Below are 21,274 nucleotides of genomic sequence, written 5' to 3' on the forward strand. Positions count from 1 at the left end.
CCCTGGAAAACACTGTGTTACATCTATGGGAAGTCTGCAGATGAAAGAAGATGCAGAATATATTATCAATGAGAGCCGTCACCTGATCTTGCACATCAGAAGAGCCAGAGAAATCCTAGAAGACTTACCTGGGAGGGAGACAGGGGTCTTATAGGATTATATAATAGTCATTAATGTTGAGTTTATTCAAGAAATGGCAACGTATCTATCTATCTATCTATCTATCTATCTATCTATCTATCTATCTATCTATCTCATATCTATCTATCTATCTATCTCTTATCTATCTATCTATCTATCTATCTATCTATCTATCTATCTATCTATCTATCTATCTATCTATCTATCTAATATCTATCTCATATTTATCTATCTATCTATGTATCTCATATCTATTTATCCCATAGCTATCTATTTATCTATCTATATCATATCTGTGTATCTATCTATCTCATATCTGTCTATCTACCTATCTATCTAATATCTATCTCATATCTATCTATTTATCTATCTACCTATCTCATATCTATCTCATATCTATCTATGCATATCTATTTATATCTATTTGTCTACTTATCTATCCATTGATTATCCATATATCTATATAATGTATTCTATCTATCTTGTATATAATATCTATGTATCTATCTATCTCATATCTATCTATCTATCTGTCTATCTACCAATTTCATATCTATCTTATATCTGTCAGGTATCTCACATCTATCTATCTATCTCATATCTATCTATCTATCGATCTATCTATCTATCTATCTACCTATTTCATATCTATCTATCTCATATCTATCTATGCATATCTATTTATATCTGTCTACCTATCTATCTATCCATTGATTATCCATATATCTATGTAATGTATTCTATCTATCTTTTATCTCATATCTATCTATCTATCTATCTATCTATCTCACATGTATCTAGCTATCTATTTTATATCTATCTATCTTCTATCTATCTATGTCATATCTATCTATCCATATCCATTTATATCTTTGTCTACTTACCTATCTATCCATTGATTATCCATATATCTATGTAATGTATTCTATCTATCTTGCATCTATCTAATATTTATCTATCTATCTCACATCTATCTATCTATCTCATATCTATTTATCTCCTATCTATCTATCTATCTATCTATCTCATATCTATTTATCCCATAGCTATCTATTTATCTATCTATATCATATCTGTCTATCTATCTATATCATATCTGTCTATCTATCTATCTCATATCTCTCTATCTCTCTATCTATCTATCTCATATCTCTCTATCTATCTATCTGCTATCTATCTATCTATCTATCTATCTAATATCTATCTATCTATTTATCTCATATCTATGTAATATCTATCTCATATCTGTCTATGTATCTTATATCTATCTATCTCAATCTGTCTATGTATCTTATATCTATCTATCTATCTCACAACTATCTATCTCATATCTGTCTATGTTTCTTATATCTATCTATCTATCTATCTATCTACCTATTTCATATCTATCTATCTCATATCTATCTATGCATATCTATTTATATCTGTCTACTTACCTATCTATCCATTGTTTATCCATATATCTATGTAATGTATTCTATCTATCTTTTATCTCATATCTATCTATCTATCTATCTATCTATCTATCTCACATGTATCTAGCTATCTATCTTATATCTATCTATCTTCTATCTATCTATGTCATATCTATCCATATCCATTTATATCTTTGTCTACTTACCTATCTATCCATTGATTATCCATATATCTATGTAATGTATTCTATCTATCTTGCATCTATCTAATATTTATCTATCTATCTCACATCTATCTATCTATCTCATATCTATTTATCTCCTATCTATCTATCTATCTATCTATCTATCTATCTATCTATCTATCTATCTATCTATCTCATATCTATTTATCCCATAGCTATCTATTTATCTTTCTATATCATATCTGTGTATCTATCTATCTATCTATCTATCTCATATCTCTCTATCTATCTGCTATCTATCTAATATCTATCTATCTATTTATCTCATATCTATGTAATATCTATCTCATATCTGTCTATGTATCTTATATCTATCTATCTATCTCACATCTATCTATCTCATATCTGTCTATGTTTCTTATATCTATCTATCTATCTATCTATCTATCTCACATGTATCTATCTATCTATCTATCTATCTTATATCTATCTATCTCCTATCTATCTATCTATCTATCTATCTATCTATCTATCTATCTATCTATCTATGTCATATCTATCTATCCATATCCATTTATATATTTGTCTACTTACCTATCTATCCATTGATTATCCATATATCTATGTAATGTATTCTATCTATCTTGCATCTATCTAATATTTATCTGTCTATCTCACATCTATCTATCTATCTATCTATCTATCTCATATCTATTTATCTCCTATCTATCTATCTATCTATCTATCTATCTATCTATCTATCTATCTATCTCATATCTATTTATCCCATAGCTATCTATTTATCTATCTATATCATATCTGTGTATCTATCTATCTCATATCTATCTATCTCATATCTCTCTATCTATCTGCTATCTATCTATCTAATATCTATCTATCTATTTATCTCATATCTATGTCATATCTATCTCATATCTGTCTATGTATCTTATATCTATCTATCTATCTCATATCTATCTATCTCATATCTGTCTATGTTTCATCTATCTATCTATCTATCTATCTATCTATCTATCTATCTATCTATCTATCTCACATGTATCTATCTATCTATCTTATATCTATCTATCTCCTATCTATCTATCTATCTATCTATCTATCTATGTCATATCTATCTATCCATATCCATTTATATCTTTGTCTACTTACCTATCTATCCATTGATTATCCATATATCTATGTAATGTATTCTATCTATCTTGCATCTATCTAATATTTATCTATCTATTTCACATCTATCTATCTATCTATCTATCTATCTATCTATCTATCTGATATCTATTTATCTCCTATCTATCTATCTATCTATCTATCTATCTATCTATCTATCTATCTATCTATCTCATATCTATCTATCTATCTCTTATCTATCTCATATCTATTTATCTATCTATCTATCTCATATCTGTCTATCTATCTATCTATCTATCTATCTATCTCATATCTATCTATCTTTCCAATTTCTATCTATTCTATTTATATCTCTCTGTCTACTTACCTGTTTATCTATTGATTATACATATATCTATGTAATGTATTCTATTTTATATCTATTTATCTATCTGTCTAATGTCTATCTATCTATCTATTTATCTCATATCTATGTAATATCTATCTCATATCTGTCTATGTATCTTATATCTCTCTCTATCTATCTATCTATCTATCTCATATCTATCTATCTCATATCTGTCTATGTATCGTCTATCTATCTATCTATCTATCTATCTATCTATCTATCTATCATCTATCTATTTTTTATCTATCTATCTTTATTTCGCATATCTATTTGTTATCTATCTACATACGGGTTTTGGCCCAACACAGAGTCATGTACTCTGATCAGCTAAAGTAGTTAATACGGCATAAGGCTAATTTATCGGTTTGGGCCAGCAACAGTCCATTATTGCACCAGTACTTCTCAGCCTGACCTTTTTTATAAGGGTTTTCCAACTCGGTGTTAATCAACCCATAGAGAGGAAGCTGGAGGACACAGCGCTGCAGCAATCTCCTAATCATGCGGATGCACCGTTAATCAGCTTCAGGCCACGGGGCTTTATAATCATCCTATACTCGTCCATAGGGCTCACTGTAGGTTTGCTATGGGAGCTTCCAGCGTATATATCGGCAAAACACAGGGCTAGACCTAACCTTTTCACGCGCCATATAAAATTAATCGCCGTTTTCGGTCACTAATGTCCTATTACTCTCGCTGCAATGTTTTTACGCAACTAATAAAAGCTCATCTGAATGAATACATTGAATTCCAACGCTTCAGATGGTCGCGATTCTTTAACGCAGCTAAATTAGCCGCGTATATACGGTCATGTGAATAAGGCCTTCCATTGGAAGCTGCGGCTCAGGGGGGTCTCAGCCACATGTGGTACTGATTGCCAATATAGTATGTTAATCAGTGCTGTTTCTGCCATTCACATGTGGCAATCCTGTTCGTGACGCAACATTTTACATGGTGCCGAGGAGTAGGCTGGAGTTTCCCCTTGGCCATAGGAGAAGGTTGAGCGAGTACAGTGTTGGTTTGCATACCAGTTTTGGCCCAATATGGAGTCATGGTACTCTGATCCGCTTTGGTAAGTAGTAGGGTTATAAATCGTTCGTCTTCCGGCCTGGGTCACGATAAATCTAGTTTAGGCTGTGACCGGATCTGATTAACGACCCAATATCACACTTGCCACCATGTGAAATCCCTGTGGATGCGAGGCATTTTCATGTGAAAACAGCCTTACATCACTGCGGGGATGAAGGGAATCCCCCGCTGCCGCAGAGGATCGCGGAGTTGCGCGCTGCCACTGGTGGCCCCATTGAAAACAATGGGTCGTCTTGCGGAAAGATAGGACAGGCTGCATTGTGCTTCCTTGGAATGACTACTAACGCTTGAATAGAGCCAGCTGTCTTCTTTTCCCAGCATTGGACGCAGCTAAACTCCCTCCCCCTCACTTTTCCCCCCACTTCCATAGAAGTCTATGGGAGATTCCAGCGTATTTTGGCAAAACACAGGGCTAGACCTACCTTTTCAGGTGCCATATAAAATTAATCACCGTTTTCGGTCACTGATGTCCTATTATTCTCGCGGCAATGTTTTTACGCAACTAAAAACTGCTCATCTGAATGAATACATTGAATTCCAACGCTTTAGATGGTCACGATTTTTTAACGCAGCTAAATTAGTCGCGTATATGCGGTCATGTGAATAAGGCCTTCCATTGGAAGCTGCGGCTCAGGGGGGTCTCAGCCACATGTGGTACTGATTGCCAATATAGTATGTTAATCAGTGCTGTTTCTGCCATTCACATGTGGCGGATTATTTTTTTATGTGATTGTTCATACCCATACAGATCTTTTGGTGGTACAGCGTCCAATAGGGAGACCCCGGGTACCTGACAGACGTGGGGAGCTGGGAGGGTAGAGTGCTGACGTGTGGCACTTACCATGCTCCTTCCCAGGGGGACACACACAGCCAAGGCCAGAGCAGCACTGCAGTCCACCTCGGACACCCCTAGCATAGGGAATGCCCAGTATACTGAAGAACAGGGGGTAATTGTCACGCGTGACGCCACCGTTCCTGCATATGCCGGTATGACCCTCGGCGGATAAGAAATGCAGCCACAGATAGTTTTGAGTACAATGGGTCTCTGGGAACAGTCAGCGCCCGGCATAAACTTTACTTGAATAATAAGTGGAAACAATACAAGGCAATTCAGTAAAAGGCTTCACTGTGCAGGCAGATGAACAGACTTCAGAGATTATTAATTTGCAGTACCTCCACACGGCTCTTCCAGATTTAAAGACGCACATGTGTGAATAGAGATTATTATTTTGTAGTACCTCCACCCAGCCTTGGAGATGCATGGGTGTGACAATTAAAGGGTGTACCTCTATGCGGTGATCCAGACTTCAGACGGCCACATAGGAAAAACAGAAGAGATAGTACCTTTGCACTGGCCTTGAATAAACACAAATTAGAACTCACAAATGCTCTCTCTCTCTCCTTGGGGCTCACTCCGTCAGCATTTGCTCACATGTAGAACGGGAAGTCTCTCCTTTTCTTTCATGCTTCAGTACATGAGGGCTGAAGGTGCCCCCATGTACCCAGACCTCCTGTACCTCCAAACTCCTGAAGACATGGACCCTTTCCCACTCTCAATTACTCACTTTTTAAACTCTCTCATACCACGTGACATGACAGACTGATACATTTACAAGCAGGCTTTGGATTTTTATTAAAGGATAACCTCGTCTCAAGCGCTTCAGCTGTGCAACACACACTGGAAATGACAGGACAGCTTTGTACAGTGCATCAACATAGGACAAACATGTATGACATTTATGGAGGGGACCAGGATGAAGTACTGGGTCACTGCAGTGGCAGCTTATCTCCTCCACATACAGAGATGTGCTGCAGACAAGTGAGTATTTGTATGCCCACATAAATTATCCAATCAGCCGATAAGCAAACATTCGCATTGGCTGATTGGGGGTATATTTTCATGAACTTTTGTGTCTCTTCACTAGCCTGTGTAAGGCCTCTTTCACACGGGCGAATTCACGCAGCTAACTTACATGCGCAAAAAAATTGTGACTATTAGAACCAACGGTTTCCTGTGGAAACATTCAGATGAAGGAATTTTAGTCGCGCCAAAAACTCGCACCTAAGGGTGACTACCCACTACAGTTTTTTTTCACTGCGAAATTCGCAGTGGTTTTTTTTCTGCAGGGGTCTATGGGACTTGTAATGTTAAAATCGCGATCGCGCAAAATCGCAATTTACCGCAAAATCGCGATTTTGCGCGATCGCGATTTTAACATTACAAGTCCCATAGACCCCTGCAGAGAAAAAAATGCTGCGAATTTCGCAGGGAAAAAAATCGCCAGTGGGTGGGCGCCCTAAGGGTGACTACCCACTACAGTTTTTTTTCACTGCGAAATTCGCAGCGTTTTTCTCTGCAGGGCTCTATGGAACTTGTAATGTTAAAATCGTGATCGCGCAAAATCGCGATCTCACGGTAAATTGCGATTTTGCGCGATCGCGATTTTAACATTACAAGTCCCATAGACCCCCTGCAGAAAAGAAAACGCTGCGAATTTCGCAGTGAGATAAAACTGTAGTGGGTAGGCACCCTAAAAAGAAAAGACATCAGTGACTGAAATTCATGCAACTCAAATTCCCTGCTGCATAAAAAGTTAGGACCTGACCTATATTTGGTGCGCGGGAGTGCTGCCACGCCAGAAGCATGTTTTAAATGTCCCGCTGTAAACTCCTGTTAGTCCCAGTGGAGATGAGAGGACTCTCCGGGGGTTCCCTTCATCTCCGCAGGGCTAGAGGGATTTCCCTGCAGCGGGGAAAGAGAGAGCAAGATGAAGGGAGTCACCACGGAACTCCCCGGGGACTCAGCAGGGGGATTTCCCCATAGTGGGGAAAGAAGGATTCCCTCACAGCAGAGGTGTAATTTGAAGCTCTCGGGCCCCGATGCAAAACCTGTAACAGGGCCCCAACTATAATGCTTTATTCATAGTACTGGGCTCCCTATATGGAGAAGAGAGGCCTTACGGGCCCCCTAAGGCTCCTGGGCCCGGGTGCAACCGCATCCCCTATAGTTACGCCCCTGCCTCACAGGGTAGATGGAGGAATATTCCTTCTATTCCTTCTGCTCAGAGCAGAGAGACAATATTTTACTGATGTTTGCTAAAAAGCAGATCGGGATCATCCAATTTAACAAGAAAACAGCCCGATTTTATCGCCCGTCCAATCACGACAGGCAACACTACATACAGGGGCACCCCTGGTTACACATTCTTTCATCTGGTACAACACGGGCATTAGACCTACATAAGAGTTCTAAACTCTGCTCACAGATTCTGGATACATCAGATAACATAATGTCACAGAAAAAAGTCCAAGCGCCCGTTTAGAAAAAGTGATAAAACGTGGATTCTCTTTATTTTACATCTATAGGTTGCAGCACCACCTATTGGTCACTGTGGTGTAATGCAGGATTATTGATTCTTGGTTGGATACAAGACAGAGAAATCAATAATAATGAAGTGATATTTTCCTAATAATTATTTTGTATCATCAGATCTGTACTGTCTGAGTAATCGGGTTTTTGCAATCTTTAGGGTCCCCTTTTCTTCTGCTGACGCCTCTGTGTCGCACATCAGTATCCTGGCTACTGAGGGCTGCAAGGGCTGTACTTGATAACGACCCATGCGACCACACAAGGCACCAGCCACCAGTTTATTGGAGTGTGAGAGGTTAGGGGTACCAGGCAGATGTAGGCTGATTGCCTCCTTAGGTCCATGATCTTCTTCCTCAGTGCAGCAGCACCTTGTGGCACTACATGAATCCCCCTCTTCCTGGCTCTGTCTGCTCCCTTCTGATGTTCCGAGGCACTGCTGTTAGTCCATCAGAGTCCCCACAACACGATCATACATCTGGTGCTGCATTTATGTACTGAGCTTGATTCTGGGGCTACATCAATGTACTGAGCTTGGTTCTGCGGGTATTTTTACACTATGAGCTTGGTTCTGGTTCTGTATTTATGTTATAAACTTGGTTCTGAGGCTATATTTATACTATAAGCTTGGTTCTGGGGATGCATTTATGTGTTAAGCTTGGTTCAGTCACTGTATTTCTGTATTGAGTTTGTTTCTGGTACTGTATTTATGTTATAAGCTTGGTTCTGGTACAGTACTTATTCACTGACCCGTTCTGGTGTGGATATGCTGCTATCTTGCTGCACAAAGAGAATAAAGACAGACAGCTTATCAGTGCAATATATATATATATATATATATATATATATGTGGTTTGTATTATGATGTAAGGGGTGCCAGGATAATTTCTGCATAGGGTGCCATTTAACCTAAGGCATACTATGAGCATTGGACATTCTCATGTTGATGATCTGTGCCATCCTGATTCAAACAAGCGAGCCTGCTTGTTGATGGTTTCCAGGTAGCAAAAAATGTTTTTGTTACACTACAGACAAACTGAGCGAATAACTGGAAACAATAAAAAGGCAATATATGCATATTACAAAGATGCAGGTTTTAATAGCACCCATGTTACATTTGTTGCTTCCATATGTAAATGTCCCTTTGGCACCAGTTTGATTTAAATGAGTGCTGGGAGAATGTCATTATATCAGTATGCAGGGAACAGAAATGTAGAACGACATCAGTTAATTGTTGTGCGGTGGTTAATGGCTGCTCTGTCGCAGAGATTGATTGGATGGGTTCCTGTCATATTTCAATCACTTCTAAACAACAACAGACTTAGGAGACATTGAGAACACTGCCCCCAACTGCTGATTTATGGATATGACATTATCAAGCGATGACAACTGCCAGTCAGGCTTGATTTACATGTCAATCAGCGGAATTGCAGCATATGTTAATTGCTTTACCTTGTATGACTGTACTGTCAGGATTATACATTGCAAAGATGAAATCCTGCGGTTATCGGCAGAACAAAGGAGCTTCTGTCATTTAAAGCCATTCTTTGTGTCATTTATAAAAGACGAGAAATTAGTACAAGAAGTTTGTAATCTGCTCTTCGTTTAATTCCCGATCCGGAGATATCAGGGACTGCAGCTATAAGAAGGTACTGACTTTATATGCATAGGACCCAGAAACAGCACCACTCCTGGACTGCGGCATTGCTTCCGGATGGTGAGACTATGTGCCGGACCCTCAACTGCATTGTTAGCTAATACAGTGGTCACCCAATACCCACCGTGTACAATATTTTTTCATACAATTGTTTCTTTCCAGACCATTTCAACTTAAAACTAGATTCAACATACAATGTAACTGACAGTCCAAATCTGCAGGCATTGATTGGCATGGAGATCAGTATGGGTATTTCAGTGGTAAAATACCTGTATTTATGAAATGCTTTCACGGATTGGCTAAGTATCATCTCACTCAGGGATCAGGTTACATGCTGCCCATAGAAAAGTCTAGAAAGTATGTGGCTGTAGAGTGTAGAGAGAAGCATAGGGAGATATATGGAGAGGCTGCTGCAGCTTGTAGTAAGTGTTTTATAGAAGCAGAAGATTGACAAGAGAAACAGACCACCTGGTCCATTTAGTCTGCTTCTATGTTATTTTATTTTTCTTTCTTTCTTCAGATAGATATATGCTTATCCCTAGCATGCTGGATTCACAGCTGCACTGCTTAGTACTACTGTATAATGTCCTCCATGCTGCTTCTGATGGTGTGCTACAGATATATGGCAGCAGAATCTTCTTTTATCTGTGTGCCGTATATGAGAGACATTACAGTAAATCTAAATAGCAACAAGTCAGATCACTCAGTCCTAGATAAATTTACGACGTGTTCCAGCTGAATGCAATCTTGCAGGGTGCCTGGAAGCTCTAGTGGACACCTAGCAGAGGAATACTTTCAAAATAAGCTTGTCGAATCCAGCACCAGCTTGATACATAAAAACTTCGCTTTATTGCAACCTTCTTATAAACAGTCTTGATGGGCATCAGTTGCTCCAAGACCAACGCGTTTCCAGTGTGACCGCTCTTCATCATGACATACATGCAATGGGAACAACCCAACATTATATACAAAAAATAGTCAAGAGCTGCCAGCAAGGTCACACGTTTTGACTCCATTTAAATATTCAATGCACAAATATATGCGTGATATGGAGTAATAAATATACATAGTATCATATATAATAGAACTTCATAAATGTGCATGATGACATTTTTTTTAATTCAATCCTTATGGATTTCTTGTATTCCAGTTAAGCATCCAATATGCCTCATGGAAGGGGGAGTCATTTGCTTCTATCACCTCCCCTTGTGGACCTATTAACTCTTCCAATGCCATAATGTCGAAATGAACTTGTCTTACCCCCATGTACACTTACAAAGTGTTTGTCAGCTCTAGATATATTCTTATCAGCAGGATTATCTATATCTGCGCCGAAGCTTGCAGGTATTACAATCTATGGACTTTAAACTGCATGTTATGCACTTGATAATGTATATTACATATTGTGATGTGATACGGGCAGACATGGAGGCTCTAGTACCCTGTTGTACTGCTTCTATCTTGGATACAAGATGTGATACGGGCGGCCATTAAGGCTCTAGTACCCTGTTGTACTACCTCTAGCTTGGATACAAGATGTGATACGGGAGGGCATAGAGGCTCTAGAACTCTGTTGTACCACCTCTAGTTTGGATATGAGATGTGATACGGACGGGCATAGATGCTCTAGTACACTGTTGGGTCACCTTTAGCTTGGGTACAAGATATGATACAGGTGGGCATGGAGGTGAGTATAGGTAAGCAACAGTTAATTGCCAGGGACCGGCTGCTTGTGATCCCCGGTGATGAGCTGATCGCCTGGCCCGCACTCAATGCCGGACATGCATCATAGCAGATGGGAGAGGAAGTGCCCTAGCTGGCTTTTTCCCGTTGAAATCAGTGGGAATTGTAGCTGCAATTAGACTTTTATGATTGTTCCTGGTGTTGGAGGCAGAAGTACCAGAAGTTTAATGGCTGGCATCAGCTCCTGTTGATTTCAACAGGAGTGAATCCAGCTAGGGCACTTTCTTTCCTGACCCCTATGACGCACGTCCAGCCCACTTCAATGACAGCAGGCCAGGCTATCAGCTAATCACCGGGGATCCTCAGCGGTGGGTCCCTAGCGGTGGGTTTCTTTTGATGACCTATAATCAGGATCGATCATTAATCATTCTTGCCCAGAAAACCCCTTTAATCTTGTAACTACAGGGGTAAGGATTTGGCCCAAGGATTATCACAAGTGCATGAAGGCAGAAACAAACAATGGACACTTACGTCTTGGGTGGCAAAGTTTGGCACCATAGTAGGGAACCCATAATGAACTTTGCTATGGGGTTCCTTCCTACCACCGGCATACCCACAGCCATGCAGTGCTGTATAGAGACTGTCAAACTCACATCAGTCCTGGTCTGCACAAGCTAAACTTCCTACATTTATTTCAAGCAAACACATTAGGACTAATTTCTTAGGAAGATCAATTAGCCTATCAGTATGGCTATATTTTGCATAGTCCAGAAAATTGCAGCTGAATACAACGCTGATTCTCCAACTAATGTGCCCAAATGTACAACTGGCCGTTCCTCAATACGGATGGGCTATAATAGCAGATGACCAGTTCCAGCGCAAACTGAAAGGCAAGACTCAAGTGGGCGAAAGAGTGCAAAAATTGTATCACTGAGCAGCGGAAAAACATCGTCTATGCAGATGAATCCAGACTGCTGATGGGAGGTCAGAATTTTGTGCAAGCAGCATGAACCGATGAACCCTTCCTGCCAGTTGGTCAGAACATGTCAGTACCTCCATCTGCTTTGTGACCACTACAAGAAGCTTCCTGTCCGCAGGGGCCGATATTCCTGCAGAACGATTTCAACAGTTAGTGGAATCTACACCACGACAGATTGCTGCCTTTCTAAATTCCAAAGGAGGTCCATCCATCGTGGTACTAGATGGGGGTCTCTACTAAAGTGGGCATTCACTGTATAGATATATTATGTGATTGTTCTCAGTAAGAGAAACCAAGTAATCTTGTAGGTATGATACCTTTTGATGGCTAACAAAAATACATGATGTTGTTGCAAGCTTTCAGACTAGAGATGAGCGAGCGTTCTCCCTAAGGCAAACTACTTGAGCGAGTAGTGCCTTATGCGAGTACCTGCCCGCTCATCTCAAAAGATTCTGGTGCCGGCGGGGAGCGGCGGGGGAGAGCGGGGAAGAACGGGGGGAGATCTCTCTCTCACTCTCTACCCCCGCTCCCTCCAGCAACTCACAGCTCTCTTCCGCCGCCACCCGAATCTTTTGAGACGAGCGGGCAGGTACTCGCATAAGGCACTACTTGCTCGAGTAGTTTTCCTTAGCGAGTACGCTCGCTCATCTCTATTTCAGACCTCCTTCCTCAGGCATAATGAAATAGATCTGGATGGGGAATTTGAAGGAATGCTGCCATCCAATAGGTGGCGCTGCAGAGGTATTGTTTCATCTTCCTTACTCGCAGGTGTGAAGGAGAGATAACACACAGACCTGTGACCCCCTAACACCAATTTAGAGATCATAAAACTGTCATTTTTTTTTTACCAGTGGACTAATTAAGTATTTACTCCTCTGCTCATCTTGCCTGGTATTGTTTTAATACTGCAAATTAGTCCAGATCTGTTTCATTATGCCTGAGGAAGGGTCCTGAGAGGTCCGAAAGCTCGCAACAACATCATGTATTTTTGTTAGCCATTAAAGGTATCATATCTACAAGATTATTTGGTTTCTCTTACTGGATACAATCACATTTTGCTCTACTGGCTAACACGGTACTAATCTTTTTTCTCATATATACTATCGCATAGCTATACACACACCAAATACATCTACTAAGCCCGTGTGCTGTATTTTATCATTTCATGCACTTATTAACTTGACGGTGAATTTTGTATATATTTTTTTTATTAATTTTATACAAATAATACAAAAAAGACAAAAAAACCCCAAAATGTTGCATACGTTCCCCCTGTACAGATACAAATATAGTACATTAAGAAAATGTAATACAATAAACGACAACATGAAAGGCATTAATACGATCCTATATGACAGTTAGTATCCAAACACGCCTATATCTCTAGTATTGCATAATATAAATCATTAGAGGGGTTTCCAGAGCGTCTGGTATAAAGCGCGGGGCGATTGCGGCACGATACGTTATGTCAGTGTGTTGGACGAGATACCTCATCTCATTATATCGGTGCCTCGGTCTTCGAGCAGCAGTTAAATGTCAGGGGAACATGGTTAGTGGAAGCTATATTCAAGTAATTAATCACATAAGTATCCCTGAGGAAGAAGAGATGAATATATAGTGTTAATCGTCTCCAGCAGATTGACAATTCTCAGCGAAAGGATGAATATAAAATGAAAAAATATGGCTGCGCAGATCATTAATTTTGGAAGGATTTAATAAAAGAGCCAGTAAATTGGCCGTGATTTGCACTTAATGAGGTCTGTGGCGTATTGTAAATCGAGACCCCAATATCCAGGTCTCACCTTCCAGCCAAATGCAGGCTTTTTACTGAGGGATTTACAACTACTCAACCCAAATGTGCAATGTGTATACATTAGAGCACTCCATACTGCACCTCTAGAGTGGGGTATATACAGTCTGCCTTAGAATAGCCTATAAATGACGCTCCTGATAACCTGATTGTGTGTTCTTGGCATTAACCATACATTTCACAGTTCTGGTTCCAGTAATATATATATATATGAATACCTAGAGATAAAGTGGAGCTAAAAGGGTTAACGTCCTTGTGAATGTTAAAAAGGGTATTACAGGGGGTATTACTGTATCAGCAAATAAAAGCTATTCATTATATAGTGAGAAGTTATACAAATGGTCAATGTACGTTGTTTTTGAATTCGTCATTGACTTCAAAATCTCTGCTTGCTGTTATATAATAGGAACCTCCATTTTTTGGAGGAATATCTGTTCTGGTCATGTGATGATCACATAGGCACGAGCTCCGAAAAAAAGTGTTGTGTCATTGTAATGAGCTGTGACCTAGGGTAAGGGCGCATGATTGGGTGCTGCATGTGGCCAAATCCCCGTTCACCAAGGGTAGTCAATGGCAGCATGACTTTTTCGCAAAACTGCTATTGGCCACAGCGAGTGGGCATTATTTAGGCACATACCACAGGTTTTTTACTCATCAATGAATCAAGGTTTGGTAGGGTTTTTTGACACGGGACGACTGTCGGGTGCTTATGCCGTCCCGACGATGACTGCTCCTGTTTTTCATAGAGTTGTTAAGTCAATGGGGGCATTCAGTGAATTAACAGTGAACAGGCAGTCGCTCAAAAATGAACTTCTGCCTGTTTAGAACTCGCTCATTATTTGTTTCAGTGAGCTGAGCCGAAGCGACTAGCGAGTTATGAGCGATTTATCGTTCAGCACTCTGTCAAGTCCAACTTTTACACTGCATATTTTGCAGCAATTTTGAATCAGGGCTCAGTCACACGGCGCCAATCTGCCGGTGTTCCTGCACGGTAAATCGGCCGCACCTCGTGCGGACGACTCTCTGCATGACCAGCTCCTTTGCCGGCCATGTGTTCTTTCTGGCGGCCGGTGCAGAGAGTCGTCCACACCTGCAGTGCAGTGGTCATATCATGCAGGAACACTGGCGGATTGGCGCCCATGTGACTGAGCCCTAAGTCGGAGCAAAAAAAGTTGTGTCTAACAACACCTGTAAAAAGTTTGCATCTCATTGTGTATAGGGAGCAGCAGCACCAAGGAAATTCTAGCCCATTTCAATTCAACAACCCAATTTTCTTGTAGAGAATGGGAAGGATTCATCCCCTGTGTCACTGGAGGGGTATAAGGACAGGTCTTACCCACCATCTATGAACAGCACCAGTCTTATATACTTCTAGTCCCTTTGTGGTACCTCGTGTTGGTGTCCACCAATGGTGTACTATCATACACTGTACAAGTAACCATACTAGACGATGTCTAATGAACAGCATCATACAATATGGGGCCCAAATAGTACCATACATTAGCCAATTACACTTCCGAATGGTTGCCTTACGATATACCGCATGGTGTCAATTAGTAGCCATGCTACATAATGCCTTAGGCCTCTATCTCATGGGTGTCATTTTGACGTAGAGTAGGCATGTCAAAAAATCACATCTAAAAGAACCTAGGATTTCCTATGGTTTTTTGACGTGCCTAGATAATTGTGCGTCTAAAGGTAGAGCAATAGGCGCGATTTTTTTTGATGCCGAGATTTCTACCCATCAAAAAGTAGGACTTGCCCCATCTGTTGACGGTACAACGCCGGCGGATCCCATTGACTCCTTACATGCCAATGACCAGCGCTGATCAATGAAATCTGAACTCATTTCCTTGGCCGACCATAATGTATTAGGGACAAATGACTGTACATACAATTGTCTGCCCCCATACACGCCCATGATGATCAGGCAAACAAACATTCTTGATCGATCGATGAGCCGTGTAAAAAGCCCTTTTCCCAAAATTTAAAGTTAACTTCTATCCACAGAATAGGGGATAACTTTGGTCACTGCCGAGACCCGCACCTTCCTGTCACTGTGGGGTCACTTCACCCCCCATTAGTGACGTCAGAATGAATGGTGCAGTGCCTGAGATGTCAGGAGACGAGAGGACACTATGGGGGCATCTATATGTGAATGTAATAAAGCTGAAGGCAGATATTTTACTACTATGAAAGCTGCTGCGCCTGCACTAGAGAGAGCGGTGCAGGCGCAGCACAGATGGGAGCATCATGTTCAGCTATGCAGTTAGCTCCACAGCTGAAGAGGGGTTTACTATGCAAAATGTACAGAATAGGCTGATAAAAGATATTGCCAAAATGCCTAGAATAGTCTATTCTGTAAATTTAGGGGAAAAAAATTTCTTTTCGGCAATTCTTTAATAAATTTCTGGTCAAAGAGGCCAATAACAATGTATCCTAGCTTTGTTTATCCCAATATGTTGTGCAGTGACGCGCCATAGCTAATAGATGGTGCTACATACTAGTCACGATCTAGCTCTAGCTGCATTTTCCATGGAGATGATATCTATAATAGTACAGTGAATTAGAATAGAAGACTTACGCAGTATATTGTTTCTAACTATAAGAAAATATTAAAAAAATACCATATATACACAAAAAGTTACAAATTTGAAGGTTGTTCTCTGTGTCCAGTTAGCATTCAATATCCTTACAAGCTCATATGCTTAAAATACTGCAAGACTTTAATTAAGCAGTCATGTAGACGAGAAGACGCATCAGACTCAGTCATGTCAATACACTGAATACAATGCTCGTGTTTGCTTTACCCTGTAGGCCTTAACCTGCACAACTGGGTGCTTGCAACATATTTGTGGATGTGTCACCCATCACAGGGATATAATGTCACTTATTTGCTGAAAATGACTCTATATACCTCCATATCTTACCAGACTGAACCCAGCAAGTTCTTAATCCTAATAAAGTGTACCCAGCATTATATATATATTGTGTCTGTATATATATATATATATATATATATATATATAGTGAAATGTAGTAATACATCTTATTAAAGGAGCAGCCCGTGTCTCCCTTTTACCTGCCTGCAGGATACGGTATCTGTAAATGTTCAGAGACTTTCCCCTAAATGCAGCGTGACACTATAAATACTAGGGGTGGGAGGGGTAGCATCTCTCCTTAGGGAGAGCACCAATAAGGTGAGTGAGGAGACTTATAAGGCCATCCATGCGCCTCTGGGTAATATGCAAATAAGGAAGATGGAACAATACCTCTGCAGCGCCACCTATTGGATCCATCCAATAGGTGGCGCTGCAGAGGTATTGTTCCATCTTCCTTATTTACTATAAATACTAGACATGGAGGAGGGGAATGCAGCTGCAGTATTTCCTCCTCAGGCCTCTTTCACAGGAGCGTTATTTTAATGCAGAGTAGGCGCGTCAAAAAATCGTATATTAAAGAACCAATGGTTTCCTATGGGTTCTTTTAGGTGAACAATTTTTTGACGCTCCTAAGAAATCCTGTGTCAAAAGGCGCATTTTTCTTAACGCCGATATTTCTCATCTCCATCAAAAGATAAGACTTGTCCTATCTTTGGACGGCGAAACGTCTATGGGAGTCTATGCAAGCCAGCCGGCCAGCAAAGGGAGGGGGAGGGAGTTTAGCAGCGCTGAGCATTTTTTAAACAATGACAGGTTCCTCTAGGGAGGCATTTAACTGTGGAGGGATTTTGGGACTGCTCCGTCAGTGCACCGCAACATGCCACAGCCAGCCATGTAAAATCGTGAAAAGTAGCCACTCCAATAGCTGTGATTTTTAGTGGCTATCGGAGCGATAAAATGACGTTCCTGTGAAGGACGCCTTACTGTGTCATACAGTGGATGTAAATCAGCTGTGTCTCTGATGGATTTGACTTTGGGCTACTCCTGAGGGTTACACCAAGAAGTACCCTGGTTTTTACATTTTAATGACTTTTTGAAGTATCTGATTTTCACTGCAGGGGCCCCTAGGCCTTTACCCCAGGAGTAGTCTTGGTGCAGTGGCAGCTGACTCAGACAGGTCAGGGTCTCCACAGTAAGTCAGGCAGAGACATAATTGATATAAAAATCGAGGTCAGGATAGGTGGATTTCATGCAAAACATAGAGAAAGGCAGAAGACTAGGGCAGGCTGTAATTAGGCAAATTCCAGTCAAAGAACAGGCTGAGGTCAGGACAGAGGAAGTTGTGAAACCGGAAACAGGAGCACCTTCACAGAGCCAAGGCACCTTCCGGTGGTGTCTAAAATAATCCATGAAGGGCTGAGATGGCTGGGGAAAGGAAAGCTGCATGCACACAATGATACTTCCAGGGTAGGCCAAGCATGCATGTGCACCCTATCAGTCCAGGAGGTAACAGGAAGGAGAATTATAGACGGGACTGCCAACGACAACTGCCAGTGGCAGAAGAGGGTGAGTGAGGGCGCTGCTCAATAAGATTGCATGCTGTGAGAGGGGAGGAAGAGCAGCAGGGAGGGAGACATCTGATTGGTCAGAGTACACAGCACAGCTCTCCAGCTCCCCACCAGACTCAGTACACTTATGGAGATAAACTTTACGGAAACGATACAGTGGGAAGGAAACTACCCCAGCAGTGCAGACTCAGCCCAATCTAATACACATCTTTAGCCACCTAAGGAGTGATGGTGATGTTTTTGTAATGATAGATATGCTTTATTTAATGGAGGCTCCAACTAGTAATCCAATGGTTCTCCACCTCAATGGTGGCCCCCATCCAGAGTCTGAGTGTCGGGCTGGTAGATGTTCTACTAACGGAAGTGTATGGATGTGCAGTATGTGTTTGCTGAACGTTTACTTGTCAGCCATGTTAATAAGGAAATTCTTCCAGCTGTTCAAGGCCATACAGATCGGCCAGCATCTTAAATCTGGGACCCCAGTCATTTAACACATCATAGTTAATTTCAGAATCTGATGATCCAGAGTCTAGGGAACTGAGTGATTCCACAATCGATTCTGATCCTTCATAACCAAATATGTGAAGAGTGTCATAGGGAAGGCATTCTCCATCATTGTCTGCGTCGTATTTCTTCCCTTCAATCATGGAGAACATATCTCCATTTCTAGCTGGTTTCTGGACCTGGGCGTACAGGCTGGGATAAGCAGCTTCCATGTCAGGCTTTGCTCTCACCACGTTTCTCCGCACAGAGTTGAGTACAGATACATCATATCCGTTGGTGTCCATTTCTCCTCCTCCTTCCTCATCGTAGGTAACCAGCTGCTCGTGGATTTCAGCAGGGTTCTTGACTAACATCAGGGGGCTACTACTGCGCATCCTCCTCAGTATCAAAAATGTCACCAGCACTGTAATAATGAAGCATGATATCTGAGTTAAGACGAAGACGTACTTACTAAAGAATCAAGAGGTTTTATCATAATCCCAAATTTTAGTTGACATTTTTAGCAGCTGCACTGTTAAATAAACCACATGATGGAGGAGCTAATTTGGTTGATGGCAAATGTAGAGTTGCTTAAAGGTATTGTACCAAGTTTAAAACTTATCTGCAAGATTGGGGATAAATGTCTGATTGGTAGGGTCTGACTGCTGGGAGCCCCAATGATCACGAGAATGGGGGTCCATGTACTCCTGAATGAATGCAGTGGTGGAGAAGCATGCATGCTGCCGCTTCATTCATCTCTTTAGGACTGCCAAGTGCTGTATTGGTTATCTCAGTCAGTCCTATGAAGATGAATGGAGCGGCAGCATGCATATTTGACCACTGCTTTGTTCATTCTCCAATATCTGAGATCCTCATTCTTGTTAACTTTGCACAATCCCTTAAAAGGGCAGTGTTGAACTGGAGTCCACTAGCTCAAAGTGGTGTTGTCTTCTTTTGGACCCTCAGGATCCAGGTGTCAGAGCTTGGGCCCAAATGAGGATTCTCTGTCCCATTTCTTCAGAATCAGCGGCCTGGGTATCCGAGACTGAATGGAGCAGTGGTCAAACATGCGCAGTGTCACTTCATTTATCTCAATGGGATTGCTAAGCGCTGCATCAGCCCATCCCACAGACTTGAATGGAGTGACAGCATGCATGCTCGACCACTGCTCCATTCATTCTGGGATATCTCAGAACCTCATTCTCAAAAACTTGGCACAACCCTTTTAAAGGGCAGTGTTGAACTGGAGTTCTTTGGACCCACTAGCTCCAAATGAGGTTGTCTTCTTCTGGACCAATGGGGTCAATTCTTGTGTTGGAGCCAGGACCCAAAGGAGGATCCTCTGTGGAGGTTCCATTGCTTCAAAATGAGGGTTCTCAGAATTAATGGAGCAGTGGTCAAGTATGTGCAGTGCCTATTCATCTGTATAGGACCACTAAGTGCTGCATGGTCTATCTCCCATAGAGTCACATAGAGATGAATGGAATGGCAGCATGCTGCCTCAACTGTTGCTCCATTAATTTGGAGACACCAAAGACGCTCATTCTCATAAACTTCGCACAACCCCTTTAAAGGACAGTGTGGAACTGGAGTTACTTGGACCCACCAACTCCAAATGAGGTTGCCTTCTTATGGACCCTTGAGGTCCATTCTTGAGTCAGAGCCTGGACCCAAAAGAGGATCCTCTGTGGAGATTCAATTACTCCTTTGGAGGCCATACAGAGGTAAATGCCCATCTTTGTGTGCCTCATCGTTAATTGGAAAGGAATGGGATTAACTGTCTCTCATTCTTCTCTGCTGCAGCACTGTTAGTGGGGGACCGGGCCAGAAGGTCCTGCTACTCTCTTATAGAGGGTATAAGGCAAGTAAAGTAGAAGGAGGACCTTCTTTCTTGGAATGTGATGGATATTGCAGCATGGACTACTTCCAAGAATGGATTTATGTCCTTCAGCCCTATACTCTCTGCATATCTTTGCTGGGTGTACATATTTGTTAATGCGGGCCTACCCCTAGGTGTAAGAAAGGCTGCCGATTTCTCACGGTATTAATCCACTATTAGTTAGTCATAGTAGAAACAGTGATTACTGAATGAAATACATATATAGCTTACAGTCAATGATAAGAATAGCAGTTACATCAAATAGAGATTCAAAATGGCTACTTTCAGACATGAATATCTTAAAGGGGTTGTACAGAATTAGAAAAACATGGCTGCTTCCTTCTAAAAACAGCGTCACACCTGTCCATAGGTTGTGCGTGGTATTTCAGTTCTATTTATAAGGGGGGAAAGAGAGTAGATGTATTTTTTATTTTATAATGATGTTATTTGATTTGGTTGCACTGTACTGGTAAGAGGCGAAGGGAACGGAGGAATGGAAAGTCCGTGCGAGAGAGCAGCTAAGCTGCAGATGTAGGATATAGGAGTTTCTCCTCAGCACAGCAGTGTGCCACGACAAATGTCCTTAGGATGGCATTCTC

At 41.1% G+C, this 21,274-nt stretch overlaps 1 protein-coding gene across 1 annotated transcript in view; it reads right to left on the reverse strand.

Annotated features, from left to right (window-relative positions):
- Positions 1-13,243: 13,243 nt before the first annotated feature.
- The window catches only part of CDH5 (cadherin 5), a 68,455-nt gene continuing 60,424 nt past the window's right edge, over positions 13,244-21,274 (reverse strand). The window contains exon 12 of the mRNA XM_066583215.1: positions 13,244-19,220. Within this exon, the coding sequence (XP_066439312.1) occupies positions 18,727-19,220 (494 nt within the window). The 3' untranslated portion in view covers positions 13,244-18,726. The remainder of the gene's footprint in view (positions 19,221-21,274) is intronic.

The sequence above is a fragment of the Eleutherodactylus coqui genome, chromosome 11 (genome assembly GCF_035609145.1).
Source record: "Eleutherodactylus coqui strain aEleCoq1 chromosome 11, aEleCoq1.hap1, whole genome shotgun sequence".
In the NCBI taxonomy this organism is placed as follows: Eukaryota; Metazoa; Chordata; class Amphibia; order Anura; family Eleutherodactylidae; genus Eleutherodactylus; species Eleutherodactylus coqui.